Below are 24,307 nucleotides of genomic sequence, written 5' to 3'. Positions count from 1 at the left end.
GGGTAAGTATATTCACCTGTCCCCCGTTCCAGCTCTGCGTGCGGCTCCGTCTCCCGGGTCCTCTGCCTGTGACATTCACAGTTCAGAGGGCGCGATGACGCGCTTAATGCGCGCCGCCCTCTGACTGAACAGTCACAGCCAGAGGAGCCGGAACACAGAGCGGACGCAGCGCTGGATCAGGGCCAGGTGAATATAGCAAGTGTCGGGGCCTGAGCGAGCGGCGACTCCGGCATCTGACCCCCACAGCGCGCCGGTGTCCCCGCCTGCTCAGGCCCCCCAGCACTCGGCGCCCAGCGACGATAGGTGAGTATGTTTTTTTTTTATATATCGCAGCAGCATACGGGGCATATAATCCTATGGAGCATCTTATGGGGCCATCAACCATAATGGAGCAGTGTACAGGGCATATAATCCTATGGAGCATCTTATGGGGCCATCAACCATAATGGAGCAGTGTACGGGGGCATATAATACCATGGAGCATCTTATGGGGGCCATCAACCATAATGGAGCAGTGTACGGGGGCATATAATACCATGGAGCATCTTATGGGGCCATCAACCATAATGGAGCAGTGTACGGGGGCATATAATACCATGGAGCATCTTATGGGTCCATCTACCATAATGGAGCAGTGTACGGGGGCATATAATACCATGGAGCATCTTATGGGGCCATCAACCATAATGGAGCAGTGTACGGGGGCATATAATTTCCATGGAGCATCTTATGGGGCCATCAACCATAATGGAGCAGTGTACGGGGCATATAATACCATGGAGCATGTTATAGGGGCCATAAACCTTTATGGAGCAGTGTACGGGGCATATAATACTATGGAGCATGTTATGGGGGCCATAAACCTTTATGGAGCAGTGTACAGGGGCATATACTATGGAGCATCTTATGGGGGCCATAAACCTTTATGGAGTAGTGTACGGCGCATATACTATGGAGCATCTTATAGGGGCCATAAACCTTTATGGAGCAGTGTACAGGGCATATACTATGGAGCATCTTATGGGGGCCATAAACCTTTATGGAGCAGCGTATGGGGCATATGGATGGGAGCAGCAAATTACAGAACGGGGGCGCAGGATGGGAGCAGCACATGACAGAACGGGGGCGCAGGATGGGAGCAGCACATGACAGAATAGGGCAGCACATGACAGAACGGGGGTGCAGGATGGCAGCAGCACATGACAGAACGGGGGCGCAGGATGGGAGCAGCACATGACAGAACGGGGGCGCAGGATGGGAGCAGCACATGACAGGATGGGGGCGCAGGATGGGTGCAGCACATGACAGAACGGGGGCGCAGGATGGGAACAGCACATGACAGGATGGGGGCGCAGGATGGGTGCAGCACATGACAGAACGGGGGCGCAGGATGGGAGCAGCACATGACAGGATGGGGGCGCAGGATGGGAGCAGCACATGACAGGATGGGGGCGCAGGATGGAGCAGCACATGACAGAAAGCGGGCGCAGGATGGGTGCAGCACATGTCAGAATGGAGACGCAGGATGGGTGCAGCACATGTCAGAATGGAGGCGCAGGATGGGAGCAGCGCATGTCAGAATGGGGGCGCAGGATGGAGCAGCTCATGGCAGGATGGGGACACAGGATGGAGCAGCACATGACAGGATGGGGACGTAGGATAGAGGAGCACATGACAGGATGGAGACCATATACCAATATAAATGCTAGCCACCCAGGCGTAGAACGGGTTCAATAGCTAGTTATTATATATAGAGAATGTCCAACGATACCAAAAGTCAGGCAGCACCCTAGATGGTAAAGGCAGCAGCCCAATGTAATCTGCACAATTATTGCCCTGTAAATCCCAAGACAGGCTACAGTGCAATAGCAGTCTGGATAAGCTGCTACAGAACCACCCCATCGGGCTAACCGTGAACCCTTCAAGAGTGGGACAAAGGAATGCGGAGTTGGGGGGGAGCAAGAGGAGACCAGTACCCAGTAACCAGTCTCTTCTTCCCCCCTCCCCTGACGCCCCTCCCATGACTCCGCATTCCTTTGTCCTCCATCACAGATGGATTTTTGGCGGCCTCCTCCATATTTCTATCTATCCATTTATCTAACTCTGTGTAAAAGATTGTTTTATTACAGTAGTTAGAAAACTAGCTTGTAATGACATAAAGGCTTACTCTATATAAGAGCTGATGTTTAAAATGCATTGCATACGGATTGCATACGCATGTCTAGGTGAGAAAAATCACATTTTACTTGCATGACACTTGTCCTACTTTTCAGGGACAACATCAGACCGATTTTATTTACGCTGATGAGAAGAAACCCTAATGCAGCAACTATAAATGGTGCAAAATTTTTGATGAAACCCAATTGCAAAAATAATTTCAGCCCCAACTACATGCAATAAAGTAAGAAAATAATAGTCTCTAAAGGTCAACAACGTCATTAACAAATAAGAACCTGTGACTATGTATGGGAAATGAGTAATATTCCAAATGATCAAGAAGTAAAAGGTCTCCATACTTCAGTACCAGGATGCTATTGTTGCTTTGTCATTAATACTTCCTCTCTTTTTAATAATTTTGTGCTTCCATCAGCATGTTCATTAATGCTGGGTGCACATATACATAATTTGATGTACTGTATTAATATAAACAGAATGTATTATTTATTGTTGTATCTTTAATGTTTTATTGCTTCTTAAGATTTAATAGGTTAAGGATCTCAAAGTGAAGAAAATGTGCCAGTGTGTACAAGAACAATAAACACAGCACAGGACTCAGATGTGCAGAGTGTTTAGTTTGGAGGCCTGACAATGATTTAATATAGCAATGATACCATTATTACGATAATGCTTTGCTTAAAATGGCTCCATAAGATGGGAAACAATTCTAAAAATATGTGTGTGGCAATCTGACTCTCTATCCTATAAATCCTTGAGTGGCTGACCACTACTCGGACAGCCACTTCTTCATATTCTTAATATTTGCTCCATGTTAAATAATAACAGCTATATACTCACCGCCAGTGCATTCCAGAGATGTCGGTGCCTGCTCTCCCAGAGCTCATGTGACGCTCATGTGTTATGTCATGCGAGCCCTGCAGCCAATCAGCGCTTGCTATCTACTCACTTCCTTAGGACAATACTGACACCCAGAAGAAGTGCGAGCTGCCCACTCTATGATCTCCTCCAGAAGTCAGTTTCATCCAGAGGAGGTAAGTGTGAAGCTGCCACTGATTGGCTGCATGGCTCACATGACATAAAAATGTCACGCAAGGCGACATAGCTGGAACGACACCCATACCTGAGGTTAGAATAGTTGTTATGATTTTACATGGGGCAAATCTAGTGACTGAGATGAGGTTGTCCGAGTAGTGGGCAACCATTTTAATTAATGATATACAGTTGGAATTAATATCCGATTGGGGAGGGTCTGATTCTGGGCATCTCCCCCGATCAACTGATTGAAGAAGCCATAAAGCGCACGAGAAGTGACACAACTCATTATATGGCAAGGTCTCTTCCATAAATATGAAAGGAAGAAAGCATACTGTACTACTCATGGCCACTACACAATGTATGGAGCTGTGCTGGTTCTGGTTCCCCATAGCCTCTTCCATCACCCGATCAGAGGAGGTGCTGGTTTGAGCACTCACTGATTTAATATTGATCATGGATATCCTATCTGGGCACAATGTGAAGGTTGTAGCCAATCAGCGGCTACTGATTGGATGCAGCCATCGTGTGACATTGTTTATGACAAGAGACTGGAAGGGGAAATGGTAGGCAGTGTATTGGAGCGCCGCTGGTTTAGGGGATGGGTACAGGCTTTTTTTAAAATTCTCCACCTTCGGCTCTTACACTATAACTTTTAAAGTTAAGGAAAAACTCCTTTCAACAAACTATTGGTGGTCTTAGATATGTTGTTGAAAAGAAAAGAATTCCAATTGTTTCAGTTTTGCTTCATGGAATAACATTTTCTTTACAGCATGCGCCTAAACCACACAGCGTAATCATATCCATCTTTCCCTCCAGTGTATGTATAATTCCATGACTGATACAAGCACTGACCTGGTGTTGAGCTTCTTCCAAATTCCCACTTGCCCAAAGCGAAAGTCCAAGCCGATGTCTAATTTTTGCTTCATCCTCTCTGCGGGCCAGCTGTTCTGCTAACCTCAAGCCTTTGTGTAAGACAAACAAGCAGAATGTAAGCTAATGTACACATGACCGTTCCCTCATCGACACATTAGAGATGGTTAATAAAGGGATCATCTTTCTAACGCTGAGCCAACTTCTCATGTTTGTATAAACAATTGAGTCATTCACAGAAAATGTTCATTTCATGTTTCTATTCCAAATCTATATTTGTCAAGCTATATATGAGTGTTCCTGCCCAATTGTACTGTTTATTCAACATTGGAGCCCTGAGGAAAGTGGTTTTCATCGATGTGATCCAACTGGTGTATGGTGTCCTACAGGGGATGCTCCATGGTTAAAAAGGAAGCAAACTAGCTAGCCTCCAGAACTAAGAATACTGTTAAGGTAGCACTCCAGCACTATTTTTGCACCTACAATCTTTACTCACCAGCAATTCTCTACTTGTGTTAAGCTAAGATCAAATCTGTATTGGAAACTTTGTCCCAGATCTAGCCAAAAAATGTTGACAAAATAGTGCAGTTTTCCCAATAAGACTGATGGAAACTGAAAATTCCATGAAAGTTAACAGAGATGATGACAGCATAACTCAAAGGGTTTGACCACTACTTGGACAACCCCTTCTCAATCCCTATGTTTCCCCCTTGTAAAATAATAACACCTACACCGAGCTCCGATGCTGTTCCAGATGTGTCGGCAATTTCTCTCCCAGCTGCTGCTCTCTCTGAATGTGATTTGTCCGATAGTTTGAAGAGTGAATTGGCTGCTGATTGGCCAAAGGGATTGTGTGACATAACAATGTGACATAACAAAAACATCAGCTCTCGCTTCCTCCAGATTTCTCCAAAGGAGGAGAGAGTGAAGCCAAAGCTGATGATGTCACACAATCACCAGGAGAAGCAGTGCAAACACAGCACCAAATGCGAGGATAATTGTTAGTGTTATTATTTTACAAGGGCGAAACAAGAGGATTGAGAAGGGTTTGTCAGAGTAGTGGATAACCCCTTTAACATCTCATGCTTAGCAAATCTTGGGTTCCTCTCCCATCCAAGCTCTGCCCTCGTTCTTCCTCTATACATCACTCCATACAGCTAAAATATGGTTGTCTAGCTTTGCATTCACACATCATTTTTACATGGCCTGTGACCAGAAAGTGATCATGCCAGGAGATTCACAGTTGGGCCAGCAGGATATTGCTGCATGATCAAGGACTGTATAAAATGATATGTGTATACACAGTTATATAAGAGATAGTGGTAGAGAAGGACCATTCAATGATTAGCTGTAGAATTTCGATAACGATCTCCAGTATCTATGTGTGCAGTTTTAGCCTGTCCCTTCTATGTCTAGCTTGTAAGAACAGCAGATAGGAGTCTGCAGATGGATATTTTGGATTGCTATGATGCTCCATTACTTATTGATGTCCAATTCTCCAAATTAACTAGTAGTAACACTGCTATTCCTTCACTGTTCATTTGAATGGATTACTGTTCCAATTGTCTGAACACTACAGTGAATGAGCTGAAGGGTTGGACACCGACTAAACATAATGTCATGTTTGCGAACAATTGGGGTTGAGGGAACATTTAAACCCCATCCTCAACCCTGGCTCCCTCACGGAAATGTTTTTTCCATACCCCGAAACATCCACTTTTGGTTTAAGAGTCTCAGGAATTTCAGAACAGTTGGCAACAATGTACACACTTGGTAGAGGTCGGCGGTGTTACACAGCTGGCATTTGTCTGTAACAGCAGCGACTGCAGCGAGCCCTGATTGCTGCACTTTAACTATTTAGATGTCAATGTCAACCACTAGAGATTTGCACCTGCTCCAGGTGGCTCCCTGTGACACAATTGTGGGATGGAGATGATGAAGTTCTCCAATGGCTCCCATCGTGGTACTATTGTGAAGCCCAGCCATAGACTGGGCTTGATAGGAGACCATCATTTACACTAGATACTGCAATACATTAAATACAATAAATAGGAGAAAAAAATTCAAAAGACCCCTCTTTTTCCACTTTAGAAATAAAGATATTAATGAATAAAAACAAAACATATGTGGTATCACTGTGTCCCTAAATCTGATCAATCAAAATATAAAAGTAATCAAATGTTGCATGCTGTAAAAATATATATTTTTTAACCACTGAGTTAAAAAATCATACAATTTTGGCATTACTGTAGTCATACTGAACCTGAAGAATCATACTACCTGGTCATTGTTATAACACAAAGAATGGTTTAAAAATGAAACCTCACAAATCATAGAGGAACTGAATTTGTTTACCATTTTGTCCCAATTGGAATTATTTTCATGTTTTTCTATTGATCACATTGTAAAATGAATAGTGTAAATCAAAACCCCATCCTGCAAAAATAATGCCCTCATATAGCTATGCTGACAGAAAATAAAAAGATTATAGCTCTCGGAAGAAGGGGCGGAAAGACCAAAGTGAAAGAAAAATGGGTTAGAAGGTATCAACCACTGAAGACTTGCAATTTTATTTTTTCTATCTGTTTGCTAAGACAACACAAAAATATATATAGTTTTTCTTCTGTATATGCTATGTTGCAGTTCATTAATGCTTTCAACAGCTCTATTTGCTGTCAGTGACTTGAATTATTTAGCACTTACTGGCAGAGGTAGAAAATCTGCCAAGTTCATGTTCAGCTGGCACCGGTGTGCGGTCTGTTAATAGCATCCGACGTCCCCGATGAAGCTGAGCATCTACTGCAGGTCAGGACAATTTAGCTCTTAAACAGGTTTGCAACTTTTGAATATGAACATGAATGGTTTTGTTCACTGACAGCAAGAAGGAGAGCATCTTGATGATGGTATGCACATGTTAAATCGATGGTGAGGTAAGCTCACCGTCATCAGGGGCTTATTTACAGCATTCTGTAATGCTGTAGATAAGCCCCCGATGTATCCTGAAAGAGGAGAAAAAGAGTTTATATTATACTCACCCAGGGGCGGTCCTGCTCCGATGGGTGTCTCAGGTCTGCTCCGGCGCCTCCCATCTTCATAGGATATCCTCTTCTGGTCTTCATGCTGCAGCTCCAGTGCAGGCGTACTTTGTCTGCACTGTTGAGGGCAGAGGAAAGTACTGCAGTGCGCAGGCGCCGGAAAGGTCAGAGAGGCCCGGCGCCTGCGCACTGCAGTACTTTGCTCCGCCCTCAACAGGGCAGACAAAGTACGCCTGCGCCGGAGCCGCGGCGTGAAGACCAGAAGAGGACGTCATGGAATGAACATGGGAGGCGCTGTTCCGGACCTGAGACACCCATCAGAGCAGGACCGCCCCTGGGTGAGTATAATCTAACGTCTTTTTCTCCTCTTTCAGGTAACATCGGCGGCTTATCTACAGCATTACAGAATGCTGTAGATAAGCCCCTGATGACGGTGAGCTTACCTCACCATCGATTTTGGGGGTGACAGCTTCCCTTTAAGCTGTCAATCTGAAGAACTAATGATTAGCAAAGTAAAGCACAGAAGCCTGATCCTCTGGTGAGACGGGTTCCTGATGCTGCTGAGATGAAGACCAATTCATACCAATCTCATTCAAAAAACCATTTAAGCAGCCAGGACTAAAGACAATAACTACTGACTTTGGATTTCTTCACACGGTGCCTTTTTAAAAATGGATAATGCCGTGTTTTAGGGCATGTTCCCACTTTGTGTTTTTACTGTGCTTTAGTGAATGAGGTTTCTGAAATCTTATGCACATTTTGCTTATTTATTACTTACAAATTTCAACTATCAAAGTTGTATTTTTTTCACTTGCAGCATGTCAATTGTTTCAGTGTTTTGCAGCATTTTTCAGCCATTCCCATGAATGGCAAAAAGATGCAAGTAAAAACACATGAAAAACGTGCGTATTTTATGCAACATGTTTCCTGCCAACAATATTTTTGCTGCAGAAAGCCTTACATTTCATTGTAAACACCGCACTTTAACATGCACTGTATATATCGCCTTTTGGATGACATTTTTAGCATTACTACTTTGTGGACATTCTGGAACTCACCTTCTTGTAAGTACATCACGGCTTGAGAATAGTTCTGTAAAGCATGATGAGTCCTTCCCAGACTGCTGTAAGCTAATGTCTTTGCTACCAAGTCATTCATTTCTGCTGCAATGCTAAGGTGCTGTTCCTGATAAACCACCGCTCTCTCAAAGTTTCCCAAAGATTCATAGGTTAGTCCCAGATTTCCGTAAGCCCGGGCTTGGCAAGATGGATTGTTGGTTTCTTCTGCTATCTGTAAGTCCAGCTGATGGTACTGTAACGCTGTATCAAATTCTCCCATCTGCTGATACACTCCACCCAGACCACAGGCCGCATCACTCTCCAGTATCTGGTCTTTCATTTCTCGGGCAATGTTTAATTGACGTTCTAGACAGGATATTGCTTGCTCATAATTTCCTAGCTGACTGTGCAAATTACCCAGTTCACCGTATGCCTGGGCCTTGTTTGATGTCTCCCCAAGTTCATGAGCAACCACAAGTTTCTTTTCAAAGCATACAAGTGACTGCTGTAAATTCCCCATGGACCTAGAGAAAAGAGAAAATGGGAAAAAGTGCTCTTAAGACTTTAAAACAAGCCAACATGAGCGCGTTTCATTCGCCTATATTAAACATTGCATACTTTTACGTCTCTAAGTGCTGTATATTTATAAGCTTTACTACAGTCCTGCAAAGTATAAAAACTGTTAATAGGCATATTTCATCTTATAAAGTGATTGTAAATCAAGAGGATATGTTATCACTTCATCATCGGATGGAACCCTACATCTTAAACCCCACTAATCCTGAGGATGAAGAAGACGCAGCACTGGTTCAAGTGACTCAAGCCTTTCGGCTGGGAGTGTGGATGAGCAGGATGGAATTAGAAGAGGATGAAGCGCTGCAGCAGTATTGGTACCTCTTCATTCTCAGGATCAGAGTGCTTTGATCCTAACTGATTATTAAAGAGGCACTCCCTCCAAAGTTTTTGTGCTCTTAATATACTGCAGTCATCATATTATATAGCACTGTGTACTTACAATTGCTCATTTTGCCTTTCTGCCCAGCTAATTCTTCTCTTTTCCATTAGGTCTATGACATGACATGATAAAAACTGACTAGCTGAATCCTCATTTCTTTGGTTTTGATAAGATTCTATATAGAGGAGAGGGCGGAGGAGAGAGGAACTAGAAGCAGAGCTCTTCCCTCTTCCTCCATCCTCTAGCCATCACAGCAGCTTATCAACAGCAATTACAATCTCCTATCTCAGTAATGTAATAATCTTTCTTCCCTGAATACAAATTTTACCCATGAATTTAGAATTTGGAATAAGACCTCCCTGCGTCTTCGGCATTGTCTCAGTCTTGTTGGCAAATGCGACTACATCACTTTTGACCCCTGCAGCCAATCACTGGGCTCAGTGGCTCTGTCAATGTCAGCTACATGAGCTGTGGAACCCAGTGACTGGCTGCAGTGATTAAGAAAGCTGTAGTTGTAACATCATAGCTGAAGTCTGTCAACCACGATTTGGGCAGTGCTGGAGGATGAATAGCAGCAGCCAGTAAGGAGGGAAAAGATATTCTCAGAAAACACGTTTAAATGTAAGGTTTCATTCAGGGGCAGTAAAACATAGGACATCACACAATGTTCTCTGCACAGTCCAGAACTGTGAGGTTTGAAATAGGTTACTTCCTAATCTAATTTGTATAGGAATATTTTCCCCGTGAAGCGTTGTTAAGAATAGCTCTGTAATACGGGTTTCAATCAATTAGTTGGACGTGCAGTACAAAAACAATATGGTCCTAAGTGCTTCAATTAATGCAATAGTTCTGAAATGAAGAAAAGCATCAATAATGCTGAGAGATGTCCATGTACATTACATCATATAGTATTGTAATTATTTGTTCATGGTACTGGATGTCTACCTATACATTATATACAGCCTACAACAGAAATGATATAACTGTTCATACTGAAGCATGCGCTCACCTGTGTCCATTCCCGAGTCCCCTGTATGCCTTAGATTGATCTTGTAGGCGGTTTAAGCTCTGGGCTACAGATAAATACTTTTCATAATACTTTATTGCTTCTTCATAATCTCCAAGTGCATCATAACAATCTCCCAAATTTCCATATGCACGGCCCCTGTCCAGTATGGAGTCATTTCCGCTAAGCTGCTGTAACATTGCTAGCTGCTGCTCAAAATAGCCGATGGCCTCCTCCATCATGTTCATATTCATCTTGGTGATGCCCATGTTGCCATACACCTGAGCTTCTATTGCTGGGTCTTTTAGCTTTTGCCCAAGTTCAAGTTGTTCTTCGTAGCATTTGAAGGCCATAGTATACTTCTCTAGAGACATGTACACTGCAGCCAGGTGACCGTGAGCTCTACATTCTCCGGGTAACTCATTCAATTCTTGGAAGACTTCAAGTTCTTGTGTATGATATCCCAGTGCCTTGTCATATTTCTGTATCATTCTGTAAGCACTGCCTAAAGCGGCATAAGCGCTAGCCTCAAGCCGTCTGTCTTTAACTTGATGGGCCAAGCTCAACTGCTGTTCATAAAATTTTATTGCACCATTTATATCTTTCTTTGCAACAAAAATATCACCAAGGTTCCCAAGAGCTCGAAACTTTGCTTGGGAATTATTTAAAGATTGTGCCAAAGACAAAAGATATTTCTGGCACTCCTCGGCTTTATTATAGTTCATTAGTGCCTTAAAAGCAAGGCCCAAGTTGCAATATGCCTTGGCCTGGCTTAGTTTGTCATGAAGATCCTTCGCAAGTGCCAGATCTTGTTCATAGTATTTTACGGCTTCTTGGTAATTCCCTAGGCAATAATGGGCATAACCAAGGTTGTGGCACACTTTTCCTTCACCCTCCATGTCCTGCAACTCTGGTGACAACCTCAAGTACTGTTCATAGAATGGTACGGACTGCATGTATTCACCCCGAGAGCAATGGAAGTTGCCAAGATTTCCCAGTGCTCGAGCTTCACTTTGAATATCCCGTAGTTCCCGGGCAATATTTAGATGGTTTTGGTAGTGCTGCAAAGCTCTGTCATGGGCACCTAAAGCCTGATATGCAACTGCTAGATTCCCATGAGTGGATGCTTGAGAAGCTCTGTCATTGACCTCCATAGAAATCTGCAGTTCTTGGCGATGGTATTTGACAGCTTGGTCGTACATCCCAAGGGCGTTGTAAGCATTGCCCATGTTGCCATATGCCCGACCCTGGGCAGCATAATCATTTAATTCCTGGGCGATTGAAAGGTGAGTTTTATGTAATTTCAGTGCAGTTTCAAAGTCTCCTTTCATCTGATGAATTATTCCTGCAATGCAAAGTAACAAAACATTGATATTAACTTAGCATATTTAATTACAAGAGAAATCATTTGTGACATAGTTTTTATATGCAAGAAAAATGTGTAAATGATTCTTTTATGGCTCCCTTGAAACACGTTCTGAGAGAACCATTTGTCTTACTCCGGTCGGCTTCATCTAAATGCTTAGTCCTTTTTTTTTTTACACTTCAATGCAAAGATATATAACATTCACACTTATTTATTTAACATACTCATGCCTGACCAGTATTGTCTGTCATGTGGGAACTACCGTACTAGAAAAGAGCACTGGTGTGCAACAGAGACTGAAGATCATATTAGCAAACGGCTTCTATTAATATTGGAATGCGCCGTCTTTATTATTAATCACAATGGATAATTGTCATTTTTCATTCCAGTGAGTAGCTATTTAATAATGTGAACCTTATATTGCACAGTGTTAATAAAGGGCATTATGGCACGTTATATAAATAGGTAGCAGCTGTATACTTGTATAATAGGTAGCAGCTGTATACCAGAAATAAATTTGTGTATTGCTTTTAAACTAAGAGACACTGATGATAACCGATCCTAAGGATGATAATCGGTCCTACGGATAATAATAATAATAATCTTTATTTATATAGCGCCAACATATTCCGCAGCGCTGTACAGTTTAACAGTATCAAACACAAAAGTCATAAGTAACAACGTTAACAATACAATAATTGAAGCGAAATAAAACGACCCTGCTCGTGAGAGCTTACAATCTACAATGAGGTGGGGGAGATACAAAGTACAGGTGTGTATTTACAATGATGTATTTACAATGATGGTCCAGCCATCTTCAGAGGGTGGGGGAAAGATGGGGATAGTGAATGGGCTACACACACACACAAACATAAAATGAGTGATTAGTGAACGTGGTAGGCCGCTCTGAACAAATGTGTTTTGAGCGAGCGCCTAAAACTATGCAAATTGTGGATGGTCCTGATATCTTGGGGTAGAGCATTCCAGAGTATGGGCGCAGCACGGGAGAAGTCTTGGAGTCGGGAGTGGAAGGTACGGATTAGTGCAGAGGTTAGTCGAAAGTCATTTGCAGAGAGCAGTAGTCGGTTAGGCCGATAGACAGAAATGAGGGAGGAGATGTAAGGGGGTGCCACACTGTGGAGAGCTTTGTGGGTGAGAACAAGGACTTTGAATTGTATCCTGTAATGAATGGGCAGCCAGTGTAATGACTGGCGAAGAGCGGATGCATCTGAGTAACAATTAGCCAGATGGCCACCCCTGGCTGCTGCATTAAGGATGGACTGGAGAGGGGAAAGTCATGTGAGAGGGAGGTCAATTAATAGAGCATTGCAGTAGTCCAGATGGGAGTGGATCAGGGCGACAGTGAGGGTTTTTGTTGTTTCCATGGTAAGAAAAGGGCAGATTCTAGAGATGTTCTTTAGGTGTAAGCGGCACGAGCAGGCAAGAGATTGTATATGGGAGGTGAAGAAGAGATCGGAGTCAAACATAACACCCAGACAGCGCGCCTGTTGCCAGGATGTTATTATGGTGCCACCCACGGAGAGGGAAATGTCAGATTTAGGGAGGTTAGTAGATGGCGGGAGCAGAAGAAGTTCAATTTTGGAGAGGTTGAGTTTCAGATAGAAAGCGGACATGATGTTGGAGACTGCAGACAGACAGTCAGTGGTGTTCTGTAGTACAGTGGGGTTAAGGTCAGGGGATGACGTGTATAGTTGTGTGTCAACAGCATAAAGATGATACTGAAAGCCAAATCTGCTGATGGTCTGTCCAAATGGGGTCGTGTAGAGGGAGAAGAGAAGGGGGCTAAGGACTGAGCCCTGAGGTACCCCGACAGTGAGAGGAAAAGGAGAGGAAGTGGAGCCAGAGAACAGAACACTGAAGGAGTGGTCAGAAAGGTAGGAAGAGAACCAGGAGAAAGAAGTGTCCCTAATGCCTAGTGACTGGAGCCTAGAGAGTAGGAGAGGGTGGTCAACAGTATCGAAAGCTGCAGAAAGGTCGAGAAGAATGAAGAGTGGTCACCGTTACGTTTTGATGTTAGAAGGTCATTGGTGACTTTGATGAGTGCAGTTTCAGTCGAATGTAGGGGGCGGAAACCGGACTGTGAAGGGTCTAGGAGGGAGAGAGTGGAGAGGTAACGGGTAAGGCGGGAGTATATCAGGCGCTCCAAGAGTTTAGAGATGAAGGGGAGATTGGAGACTGGTCTGTAGTTATTTTGGCAGGATGGGTCGAGAGTGGGTTTCTTAAGTAATGAAGTAATGATAGAGTGTTTGAAGGAGGAGGGGAAAATGCCAGAGGAGAGGGAGAGATTAAAGATTGTAGTTAGGTGAGTTGTGACGGCTGGAGAGAGAGACTGGAGGAGGCGTGAGGGAATGGAGACTTATTCTTCTGTGATGGGATCGAATGTGGAGAGTGAGCCAGGGGAAATGCAGGGAGGGATGGGAGTCACTGAACCTGATGATTGGGAGCGGATTTCCTGATGGATATTGTCTATTTTCTCTATAAAGTGGGAGGCCAGGTCATCAGCACAGATGTCTGTGATAGGGGCTTGTGCTTTTGGCCTTAGGAGGGAGTGAAAGTGTCAAAAAGTTTCTTGGGGTTGTTGGCTAGTGAAGAGATCAGGGTGGCGAAGTAGGTCTGCTAAGCGAGGTGAAGGGCAGAGTTATAGGTTCTTAACATAAATTTGAAGTGTATGAAGTCTTCTGGTGTGCGTGTTTTCCTCCATAAGCGTTCATCACACCTAGAGCATCGCTGGAGAAATTGGGTTTGCGATGTGAGCCAGGGCTGTTTCACTCTGTGTTTGGAGGTTCTGAGGGTGAGGGGTGCTTCTAAGAATGTAATTGAAGTGATGTACAGCCAGATCAGGACAGGAAAAAGAAGAGATTGGGGACAATGATGAGTGTAGGGAGTCTGAAAGTGTATGAGGGTTAATGGCATGCAGATTTCTGAATGTGCGGTAGGTAGGAGTGTGCTGGGGTGGGAGAGGATTTGTGATTGTGAAGGAGAGAATGTTGTGTTCAGAGAGGGGAAGCGGTGAGTTATCTAGGTAGGAGATTGAGCAGAGCCGGGCGAAGACCAGGTCAGGGGTGTTACCGTCCTTGTGTGTCTCAGAGGTTGAGAGCTGTGAGAGGCCTAGAGAAGTGGTTAGTGATAGAAGCTGGGATGCAGATGTGGAAGTGGGGCTGCTTATGGGGATGTTGAAGTCTCCCAGGATAAGGATTGGTAGTTCTGAGGACATGAAGTGCGGCAGCCAGGCAGAGAAATGGTCCAGGAAGTGGGTGGGTGAGCCTGGGGGCCGGTATATGACTGCTACTCTGAGGGAGAGGGGACGAAAGAGCCTGATGGTGTGGACCTCAAAAGAAGGGAATGAGAGTGATGGAGCTGGGGGGATGACCTTGAAGGTGCATTGTGGGGAGAGAAGTATGCCGACTCCACCACCATGTCTGTTTGTGGGTCTCAGGGAATGTGAGCATTGTAAGCCACCATGGGAAATGGCAGCAGCAGAGACCGTGTCAGAATCCTGAATCCAGGTTTCCGTGAAGGCCAGCAGATTCAGAGAGTTTTTCAGAAAGTAATTGTGTAGGAAAGGAAGCTTGTTGCATACAGACCGTGGATTCCAAAGGGCACAATTAAAAGAAGGGGATGAATGAGTGCAAGTAATGTTAGTAAGATTATTAAGGTTTCTATGTAAGGTAGGGTATGGGTTAAGGTTGGTGGATGGTGGACCGGGGTTGGGGGAGTTGTCCCCTGAAATCAGTAGGAGTAGGAAGATAACAAGCAAGTAGTTTTTGGAATTGTATGAAGTTTTTTTGTGCAGAGAGTTTGGGCAAGATGGGCTGAGGTTTTTCAGAAAGGTGAGAAGTGCATGGGAGCTGTACATGGGAGAGGGAAGGAGTGAGGAGCTGATGTATATGAGTCATGACGGAGGGGGTATTGGTTGGTGAAAGTGGATTGCAAGGGAACATAGGAGGATAGCAATAAAGCACATGGATAGTGGGGAGTGCAGAGTGTGGGTTACCTAACTCCTGCCCTGAGTAACTGACATGGAATAACTGTCGGATGATAACCGGTCCTACGGATGATAACCAATCCTGCAAAGTAAGGGTCACCCATGGATAAATTAAAAGCATACTAAATCTCCTTTACCTCCAACCATCCATATATGAAAGAAAAAACCTTTCCGCTAGATTATGCAAATATTTAAATCCAATTATGTGGATTTTTCTACTCTGTCATTGCCGATAGGACTGTGTTTCTGGATTCACCTCTACAGCCTAGACAGATTAATTGTAAAAGTGTCTTCTCTTTAGTTGCTTGTCTGCTACTATCGCCATCTACACTCCTGTGTTGGCTAAGGAGGTAAGGAGTTTAGGATTATGTGACAAATTAAATAAATATAACTTCACCAAATAAAATAAAAGCATAAGGCAATGTCTTTGCATCCTTCTTCTATTGGTGCTTCATAATCCCGATTATAGTGACATATGGGCCTCACAAGTGGTTAAAGTCTGATTCATGTTGCTGAAGTCAGAGAAAGGCTTGTACATCTTAAAATATAATGACTCACATAAGAACTGCCTCCCCAGCTGTAAAATACTTGGGGTGCCTCATCAGAAGCTATCAATTTAAAGGATTAAGTGGTGGGAAACCAACTAAACAAACAAACAAAACAATATTGACCTACTGAACCTCATCTTCACTCTTTCCTACTCTGTTACATTTCTCCTGACAGTCTCCTGGCTTATTTTTTTTTTTTGGGGGGGGACATCACATATACACTGATTGGCTACAGTGTTCAGATTCTGTGATAACCAGAAGAGATTGTTTCTTACAGCTTGGACAAAGGCTGAAGTGATCAAGGCCACTACATGGCTTCTGGTCAATTGACAGCCCCACCAGAAGAAGAAGGCAGGAGACCAGTGAGGAAATTGATGCAGAGTACAGAGGAACAGTGTCAGTCCTGTAACTGACTAGGCTTTTTTTCCCCACCTCCCTGAGCTTATTTTCCTCCCGTTATGACTGAGCGCCGTAAATTTAGGGCGCTTGATTCAAGACTTTAATCCGCGCTACTGTAATATTATAATGCAGGGTTAAAGCTACAAACTGGTAAGAGCATCTGTCAGACACAGCTGGGGACCGTAGAGAGAAGACAGAAGTGGTTTATTACCTCTTCTGTCTCCTAATTTTCCGGTTGCACAGCACTCAATTAGCGCTATGTAGTGTATAGAGGCGTTAACACTGTCAATGTTTCTGTAGGACTTGACTATCACAAATAGATGAACTACAAAAAAAAGTAAAAATACATTTTACAAAACCTACACATACTAGGTATCCACACACGACTGTAATAACCTGGAGAATTCATTGAATGGGTTAATCAGTGTGAGGTGTGAACAGTAAAAATATAAACAAAAATATAAACATCAGAAAACTAAGCCAAAAATATTTTTTTCTATATTAACATCACAAAAAAGATATTTAATTGCACAATAATTTATATGTTCCACAAAACACAGCAAAAAAACCCAACATAATTTGTCCTCCATACAAGGCCCTATACAGACACATTAGCAAAAAAAATAAAAAGTTATGGTTCCTGGAAATAGGAGGCAAAAATTAAAACGGGATGGTCATTAAGGCCTTTTCGAACCTGGTCATTAATTATGCACAACTCTAACAAACAATAACCAGGCAATCCCTGCATGTGTTACGGCTGTCGGCAGCCATGGGGACTCAAATACCTTTTGTGAGCACACCAAAATCACTCGGTTAGCATATGAGCATGCTGGGATAACACCTTATCTGTGCACATTCGCTCATTGCTATGGGGCACCGATTCGTTAAGACCGTCGTGAACAAGGGCCTTGATGAGAGGGCGTGCTTGGGTCAGATGCCCCTGATTCATTATGAGGTGCCGGCCTCATAATGAATCAGGCGTGTCTGACAAGTGGCAAGCGCCTTAGGCCCCTTTCACACATCAGTTTTTTGCTATCAGTTGCAATCTGTTGAATTTTGAAAAAAAAGGATCTGGCGACTGATGCCGCTGGATCCGTTTTTTTCTCATAAACTTGTATTAGTGACGGATGGCCTCACATTTCATCCGTCGTTTGCCGGATCCGTCAAAAATTGTTTGTCCGGCGGCTGAAGTCAACGGACAAAGTAAAGTTTTTTGTCTCTGTCGCTGTCCATCGTTTGCTAGAATGGGAGCCTACGGCGCCGGATCCATCAAATGATGGAATCCGGCGACGGATTGCATTTTTTTAACTGAGTATGCTCCGCTTATTTCGGATCCAATTAGCCAGTCCCCCTAGTCAGATCCAAAAAATGGATCCGTTGCATCAGTTCTTCACAATCTGCGACGGATCCGTCGAGCCAGCGGATTGTGACTGATGGCAAAAAACTGATGTGTGAAAGGGGCCTTAGTGCGCCTCACCACAAACCTTACTCCAGTCAGTTAAGGCTCGATCACAAGAGCACAGAACGCACAGAAATCGGATGAGTGCAATTCAATGAAAAAAGGGAATGCATTTAGACTAATGTTATTCAATGAAGCAGTGCAGAACTGCGAGAAAAAATCGCAGCACGCTGCAACTGCACTCTGAAACTGGATGGGTGCGAGGTCAGTATGCCTATGCGGTTGGATGAAGGTAGTCAAGTACTCTCCCCATGTACAGGATTAATAAACTACAGATGTCTACACATGGAGCCGTCTGTGGACAGATGACAAAGCCCTTCACGTGTTCTGACTCTGTGCCCAGTGTTCAGGGTAAATAATATATATCACAAAGTTGGCATTTGATATTCCACCAAGACATTTTTTGCATTCTCTGATATTTGTAATTTTTTTACACTGCTGTTAAATTGTCCTAATGTCAATAAGTAACAGCTTTCGTAGCGAGAAGAGAAGAATACCAATTTATGTTTTAAAGGCACTGGTCTTCGCTCTGACTACAGCTAATCCAGCCTCACACTTGGGAACTATTTAATTACAAATAAATTAACACCCTTTCACAAATATGGATAAGTAGAAACACTAATTATACAATGTTCATTAATCTTACACAATATTTTGCTGAATTTCATGAATATGTACTAGATATAATCTCGGGATATTAATGTTGGTATGATAGTTTTATCAATTTTCCCATACATACAGCATCAATCTATTGGAATGGAAATATGCTTAGGTGAAACATTTGGTGTGTGGAAATGACTTCACATCAGATGATAAGAGATCTGATACTGCACACCACGTAGTATTTATAAGTACGAATTGGCTATAAGTTGGGAGACCTGTTAGCAGCGCCAATAGTTGCTAAGCTTCTTTCCTCTGTCAGACCACTCTTGCTACTGCCAAACCCATCAGTACCCTAAGGGCTCATTCACATGAGCATATATTTTCTCGGATAGCACTCAATGTTATTCTATGGGGCAGTGCAGATCAGTGATTTTGTTTCTACAACCAGAAGCAGTCTTTAGAAAAAAAATATAGCATACTTCAAGTGGCTGTGCAATTTGCATCACGCTCATGAGAAAACAATCGCAGTATGCTGCAGGTGCATCCAATGATTAATAATAATAATAATTTTTATTTATATAGCGCCAACATATTCCGCAGCGCTTTACAAATTATAGAGGGGACTTGTACAGACAATAGACATTACAGCATAACAGAAATACAGTTCAAAACAGATACCAGGAGGAGTGAGGGCCCTGCTCGCAAGCTTACAAACTATGGGGATTAGATCATGCGCACCCATGCAAGTCTACTGGTGTGTGTGAAACATGGGACTGCACTAGGATGACATCCGAGTGCTGTCCGAGATCCGCATTTGTGCTCCCATTCTCGCATGCAAGAGGATGGGATCACACAAAGATGACACTTGGCTCAAACTCAGAGTAGAGTTTGAGCCGAGTGCCATGAAAGGGAACCGGACCAGAAAAAAATGCTATTAACTTGCAGATATGGGGTTAATCTGCAGATTAATAGCGTTACTATGCTGCCCGGCACCTTCACTTAGCCTAATGTTGCGGGGAGAAAATTACTTTATTCCCTCCAGCAGTGTTCCTGGTTTCAGTCACAGGGGCGGCACAGGGGAGAATACAGAGCAGTGGCTGTAACCATGCCCCTGACCCTGACTGACAGCCAGCCCTCAGTGGGGAGCATGGCTCCAGCCGACCAGTGTGGTGACTAGACCAGCTCCGCTGCTGTCCCATGACTGAAATCGCTCTGTACTAAGGCTAGCTGTCAGTCAGGTCCGAGGGTACGGTTTCAGTCATGGTGTGGCGCCGGTTCAGTCACCACTCTAAATATACAGAGCAGTGACTCTAACCGCGCCCTCGGCCCTAACTTACACTGGGTCTGCGTTAGAGCTGGCTGTCAGTCAGGTCCAGGGGTACGCTTTCAGTCATGGTGCGGCGCCGGTTCAGTCACCGCTCTAAATATACAGAGCAGCAGATCTAACCGTGCCCTGGGCCCTGACGTACACTGGGTCTGCGTTAGAGCTGGCTGTCAGTCAGGGCTGGAGCACAGTTTCAGTCATGGTGCGGTGCCGGTTCAGTCACCGCTCTAAATATACAGAGCAGCAGCTCTAACCGCGCCCTGGGCCCTGACTTACACTGGGTCTGCGTTAGAGCTGGCTGTCAGTCAGGGCTGGAGCACAGTTTCAGTCGTGGTGCGGCGCCGGTTCAGTCACCGCTCTAAATATACAGAGCAGCGGCCAAAAAATTGGCATAAAAAAATCACAAGATTTTGAAGATTACGTAGCTGCAGAAAAACTTGGCAGATTTTCTTGTTTTTACACAACCTCTGCCAACATTTTGAAGTGGGCATAGCTTGTAAGGAGGGGGCATTGCATAGCAGGGTCTAACAGATTAACCGTAATTTATGTGACAACAGCTATTTAAATTATGGTAAAAATGTACTTCTGTCAGTGACTGGTGTACATTTCTTACTCTGGAGTCACAGAGGCACCAAATTTATTAGGAAGCATGCATCTTTTAGTGAATTCGGGGCATCTTATTCTTATAAGCGTCTTATAGACTCAGAATCAAGCGCAAGTCCCATAAGTCTGTAATCCTTTCCTATTCTATGACTTGGAAAAAAGTGAGATAGAGCTTGGCAGGACTGAAGAAGGACAACTGCAGGACCAACAATCCCCAATTTGGCAACTCCACAGCGGCTAATTATGCCCTTATGCTTAGGTTTAATTAGAGATCTGGGCCCAAGTCCGATTGTATATGCTACCAGAGGATACCTCTAGGCAATGTCTCACACATATGGTGAAAATAGAATTTCAGGCCAAGCTGCAAGTTCTCATTAGTACCGTCACAAAGAATAAACTTCAAAAAGATCGCCGAGAAAGATTGCTTAAAAAATTACTAATATATTTCTCATCTATCTGGTAATTAATCTCATTAATCTTCTCAGCATGGGAAACAAACAACAGTTGAAGCATGGAAAGGCAATATAACAAGTTGACCTTTATTCTTTGGGGGAAACATGATCATTTTCTGAGGTTTAGGCATCCTGCATCCTTGCTACAATATTAATGATTGCTCTTTACAACTATCCGTTGCTGACCTACTGCAGCTCTCATCGTTTTCTTCCCTTTTTTATATGTTTTTTTGTGCCTCCTGAGTGTCTTAATGGCTCCAACATTTTAATAAAATCGTCTACATCCTTTTGCAATGCAGAAATACAAGGAAATACGAGCTACTCTTATCATTATAGAACTTTTTTTAATCAGATAAGATTTCTATAGAATTTTTCAGAATACAGCATAAACAAACATTAACACAAATTCCCATAAACCCCCCCTCCTCCCACCCTTTGTTCGTTCTAGACCCTGCTGATACAGTTTAAAAAGTATTGGTACAAAATGACAGAGGCTGCAATCTTTCCAAAGTTAATTACACATATATTAGATATCATATTATCAATACAAAGACAACATATACATGGAAACATGGGGGCAGATTGTTGTATTCTATCATTCCTTGATGTGCTCACATCTATTTCCCATAGACCCATATTACTCCTGTGTAACTTAGGTTAGTATATATTTAATGTAACTCAAACAAAGTAAAAATCCACATAGTGTATCCATTTAATGTAATATTCCAACGTACAGTCATGGCCAAAAGTATTGACACCCCTGCAATTCTGTCAGATAATACTCATTTTCTTCCTGAAAATGATTGCAATCACAAATTCTTTGGTATTATTATCTTCATTTAATTTGTCTTAAATGAAAAAAACACAAAAGAGAATGAAGCAAAAAGCAAAACATTGATCATTTCACACAAAACTCCAAAAATGGGCCAGACAAAAGTATTGGCACCCTCAGCCTAATACTTGGTTGCACAACCTTTAGCCAAAATATCTGCGACCAACCGCTTCCGGTAACCATCAATGAGTTTCTTACAATGCTCTGCTTGGCAAACTGCTCCAGGTCCCTGATATTTGAAGGGTGCCTTCTCCAAACTGCCATTTTTAGATCTCTCCACAGATGTTCTATGGGATTCAGGTCTGGACTCATTGCTGGCCACCTGAGAGGTCTCCAGTGCTTTCTCTCAAACCATTTTCTAGTGCTTTTTGAAGTGTGTTTTGGGTCATTGTCCTGCTGGAAGACCCATGACCTCTGAGGGAGACCCAGCTTTCTCACACTGGGCCCTACATTATGCTGCAAAATTTGTTGGTAGTCTTCAGACTTCATAATGCCATGCACACGGTAAAGCAGTCCAGTGCCAGAGGCAGCAAAGCAACCCCAAAACATCAGGGAACCTCCGCCATGTTTGACTGTAGGAACCGTGTTCTTTTCTTTGAATGCCTCTTTTTTTCTCCTGTAAACTCTATGTTGATGTCTTTGCCCAAAAAGCTCTACTTTTGTCTCATCTGACCAGAGAACATTCTTCCAAAATGTTTTAGGCTTTTTCAGGTTAGTTTTGGCAAACTCCAGCCTGGCTTTTTTATGTCTCGGGGTAAGAAGTGGGGTCTTCCTGGGTCTCCTACCATACAGTCCCTTTTCATTCAGACGCCGACGGGTAGTATGGGTTGACACTGTTGTACCCTCGGACTGCAGGGCAGCTTGAACTTGTTTGGATGTTAGTCGAGGTTCTTTATCCAACATCCGCACAATCCTGTGTTGAAATCAATTTTTCCTTTCCGTCCACATCTAGGGAGGTTAGCCACAGTGCCATGGGCTTTAAACTTCTTAATGACACTGCGCACAGTAGACACAGGAACATTCAGGTCTTTGGAGATGGACTTGTAGCCTTGAGATTGCTCATGCTTCCTCACAATTTGGTTTCTCAAGTCCTCAGACAGTTCTTTGGTCTTCTTTTTTTTCTCCATGCTCAATGTGGTACACACAAGGACACAGGACAGAGGTTGAGTCAACTTTAATCCATGTTAACTGGCTGCAAGTGTGATTTAGTTATTGCCAACACCTGTTAGGTGCCACAGGTAAGTTACAGGTGCTTTTAATTACACAAATTAGAGAAGCATCACATGATTTTTCAAAAGGTGCCAATACTTTTGTCCACCCCCTTTTTTATGTTTGGTGTGGAATTATATCCAATTTGGCTTTAGGACAATTGTTTTTGTGTTTTTTTTCATTTAAGACAAATTAAATGAAGATAATAATACCAAAGAATTTGTGATTGCAATCATTTTCAGGAAGAAACTGAGTATTATCTGACAGAATTACAGGGGTGTTAATACTTTTGGCCATGACTGTATATGCTATGTAGAAGTGAAAAATTTACCCAGAAAAAGAACCAAGTATTGACAAAATCACCGTACCATGATAGGCTTTCCATCCTCCCCACATCTTCTGCAAAGCGTTCCTTCTTAAATGCATTTTCTCACTAAATTCTCAAAATTTTGGAGATTTACTTAACCTGTGTGCTGTTATAATTTTACCTATTTGACAAAGTGTCCTTTTAATAGCCAATCTTTCATTTTTGTCTTCAAGTACTCCATCTACATACCCCAGCACATAAACTATAGGTGGCATTGGGATATGTACACCAAAGACACCATTTAAATAACCAACAGTGCGTTTCCAAAAATTTTCTAGAGAGCTACACACCCAGAACATGTGTAAAATATCAGCAAGACCCATCCCACATCTTCAGCATACATCATCTGTACTCACTCTGATTATATGGAGAAATTTAAGACTTCTATACAATCGGTGTAATAGGTATAACTGTGACTATCTCTGGGCTTCGCTAGTGGACAGCTGTGGGACTGAGGACATTATTATGTCCCAATGATCAGGATCAATTATATTAATATCTTTCTCCCATTTTTCTTTAAGGCTTAATGTTTGTTCTAGTAGTATTCTGTAGAATCTAGAGATGGCTTTTTTATATGGCTATGGTTTGTAACCATAGAGAATAATAAATGATTATCTATTTTAAGCTTTTTGATTTTGTCTTGCTTGTTTAAGCCAAACATGTTGCATATGGAGATATTGGAAGAAATACTTATTTGGGAGAAGAAATTCCTCTTTTAGCTGTTAGAATCTTTTCAATAACCTACTTATCTGGAGTTGGGCAATAGTTGCCAGATCAGTTTTTCTCCAGGGGCTAAAATCCTCTAATCTAAACATCTATAGAAACCCCAGGGTTTTGCCATTTTTGGGTCAATGGTGTATGCCCATCTATGTCTTACACGTACTTAGCTTTTTCCCATGTCTTTATAATAAGGAGCACCTTTGGAAGCTTCTTTTGCTGCCTCCCAGGTATCCCACCTCCAAAAAGAAGATAATCAGGATATCTTCATCAAGGTCCTGCAGC

General features: G+C 43.0%; 1 protein-coding gene across 1 annotated transcript in view; it reads right to left on the bottom strand.

Annotated features, from left to right (window-relative positions):
* The window catches only part of TTC28 (tetratricopeptide repeat domain 28), a 667,947-nt gene that overhangs the window by 239,130 nt on the left and 404,510 nt on the right, over window positions 1-24,307 (bottom strand). The window contains exons 6-8 of the mRNA XM_069758682.1: window positions 10,141-11,482; window positions 8,177-8,700; window positions 4,066-4,175 (exon numbers count right to left, since the gene is read on the bottom strand). Of these exons, the coding sequence (XP_069614783.1) occupies window positions 4,066-4,175; window positions 8,177-8,700; window positions 10,141-11,482 (1,976 nt within the window). The remainder of the gene's footprint in view (window positions 1-4,065; window positions 4,176-8,176; window positions 8,701-10,140; window positions 11,483-24,307) is intronic.

This window comes from Ranitomeya imitator, chromosome 1, assembly GCF_032444005.1.
Source record: "Ranitomeya imitator isolate aRanImi1 chromosome 1, aRanImi1.pri, whole genome shotgun sequence".
Classification (NCBI taxonomy): domain Eukaryota; kingdom Metazoa; phylum Chordata; class Amphibia; order Anura; family Dendrobatidae; genus Ranitomeya; species Ranitomeya imitator.
The sequence above is the reverse complement of the archived record's forward strand: the minus strand, read 5'-3'. Positions and strand labels throughout refer to the sequence as shown.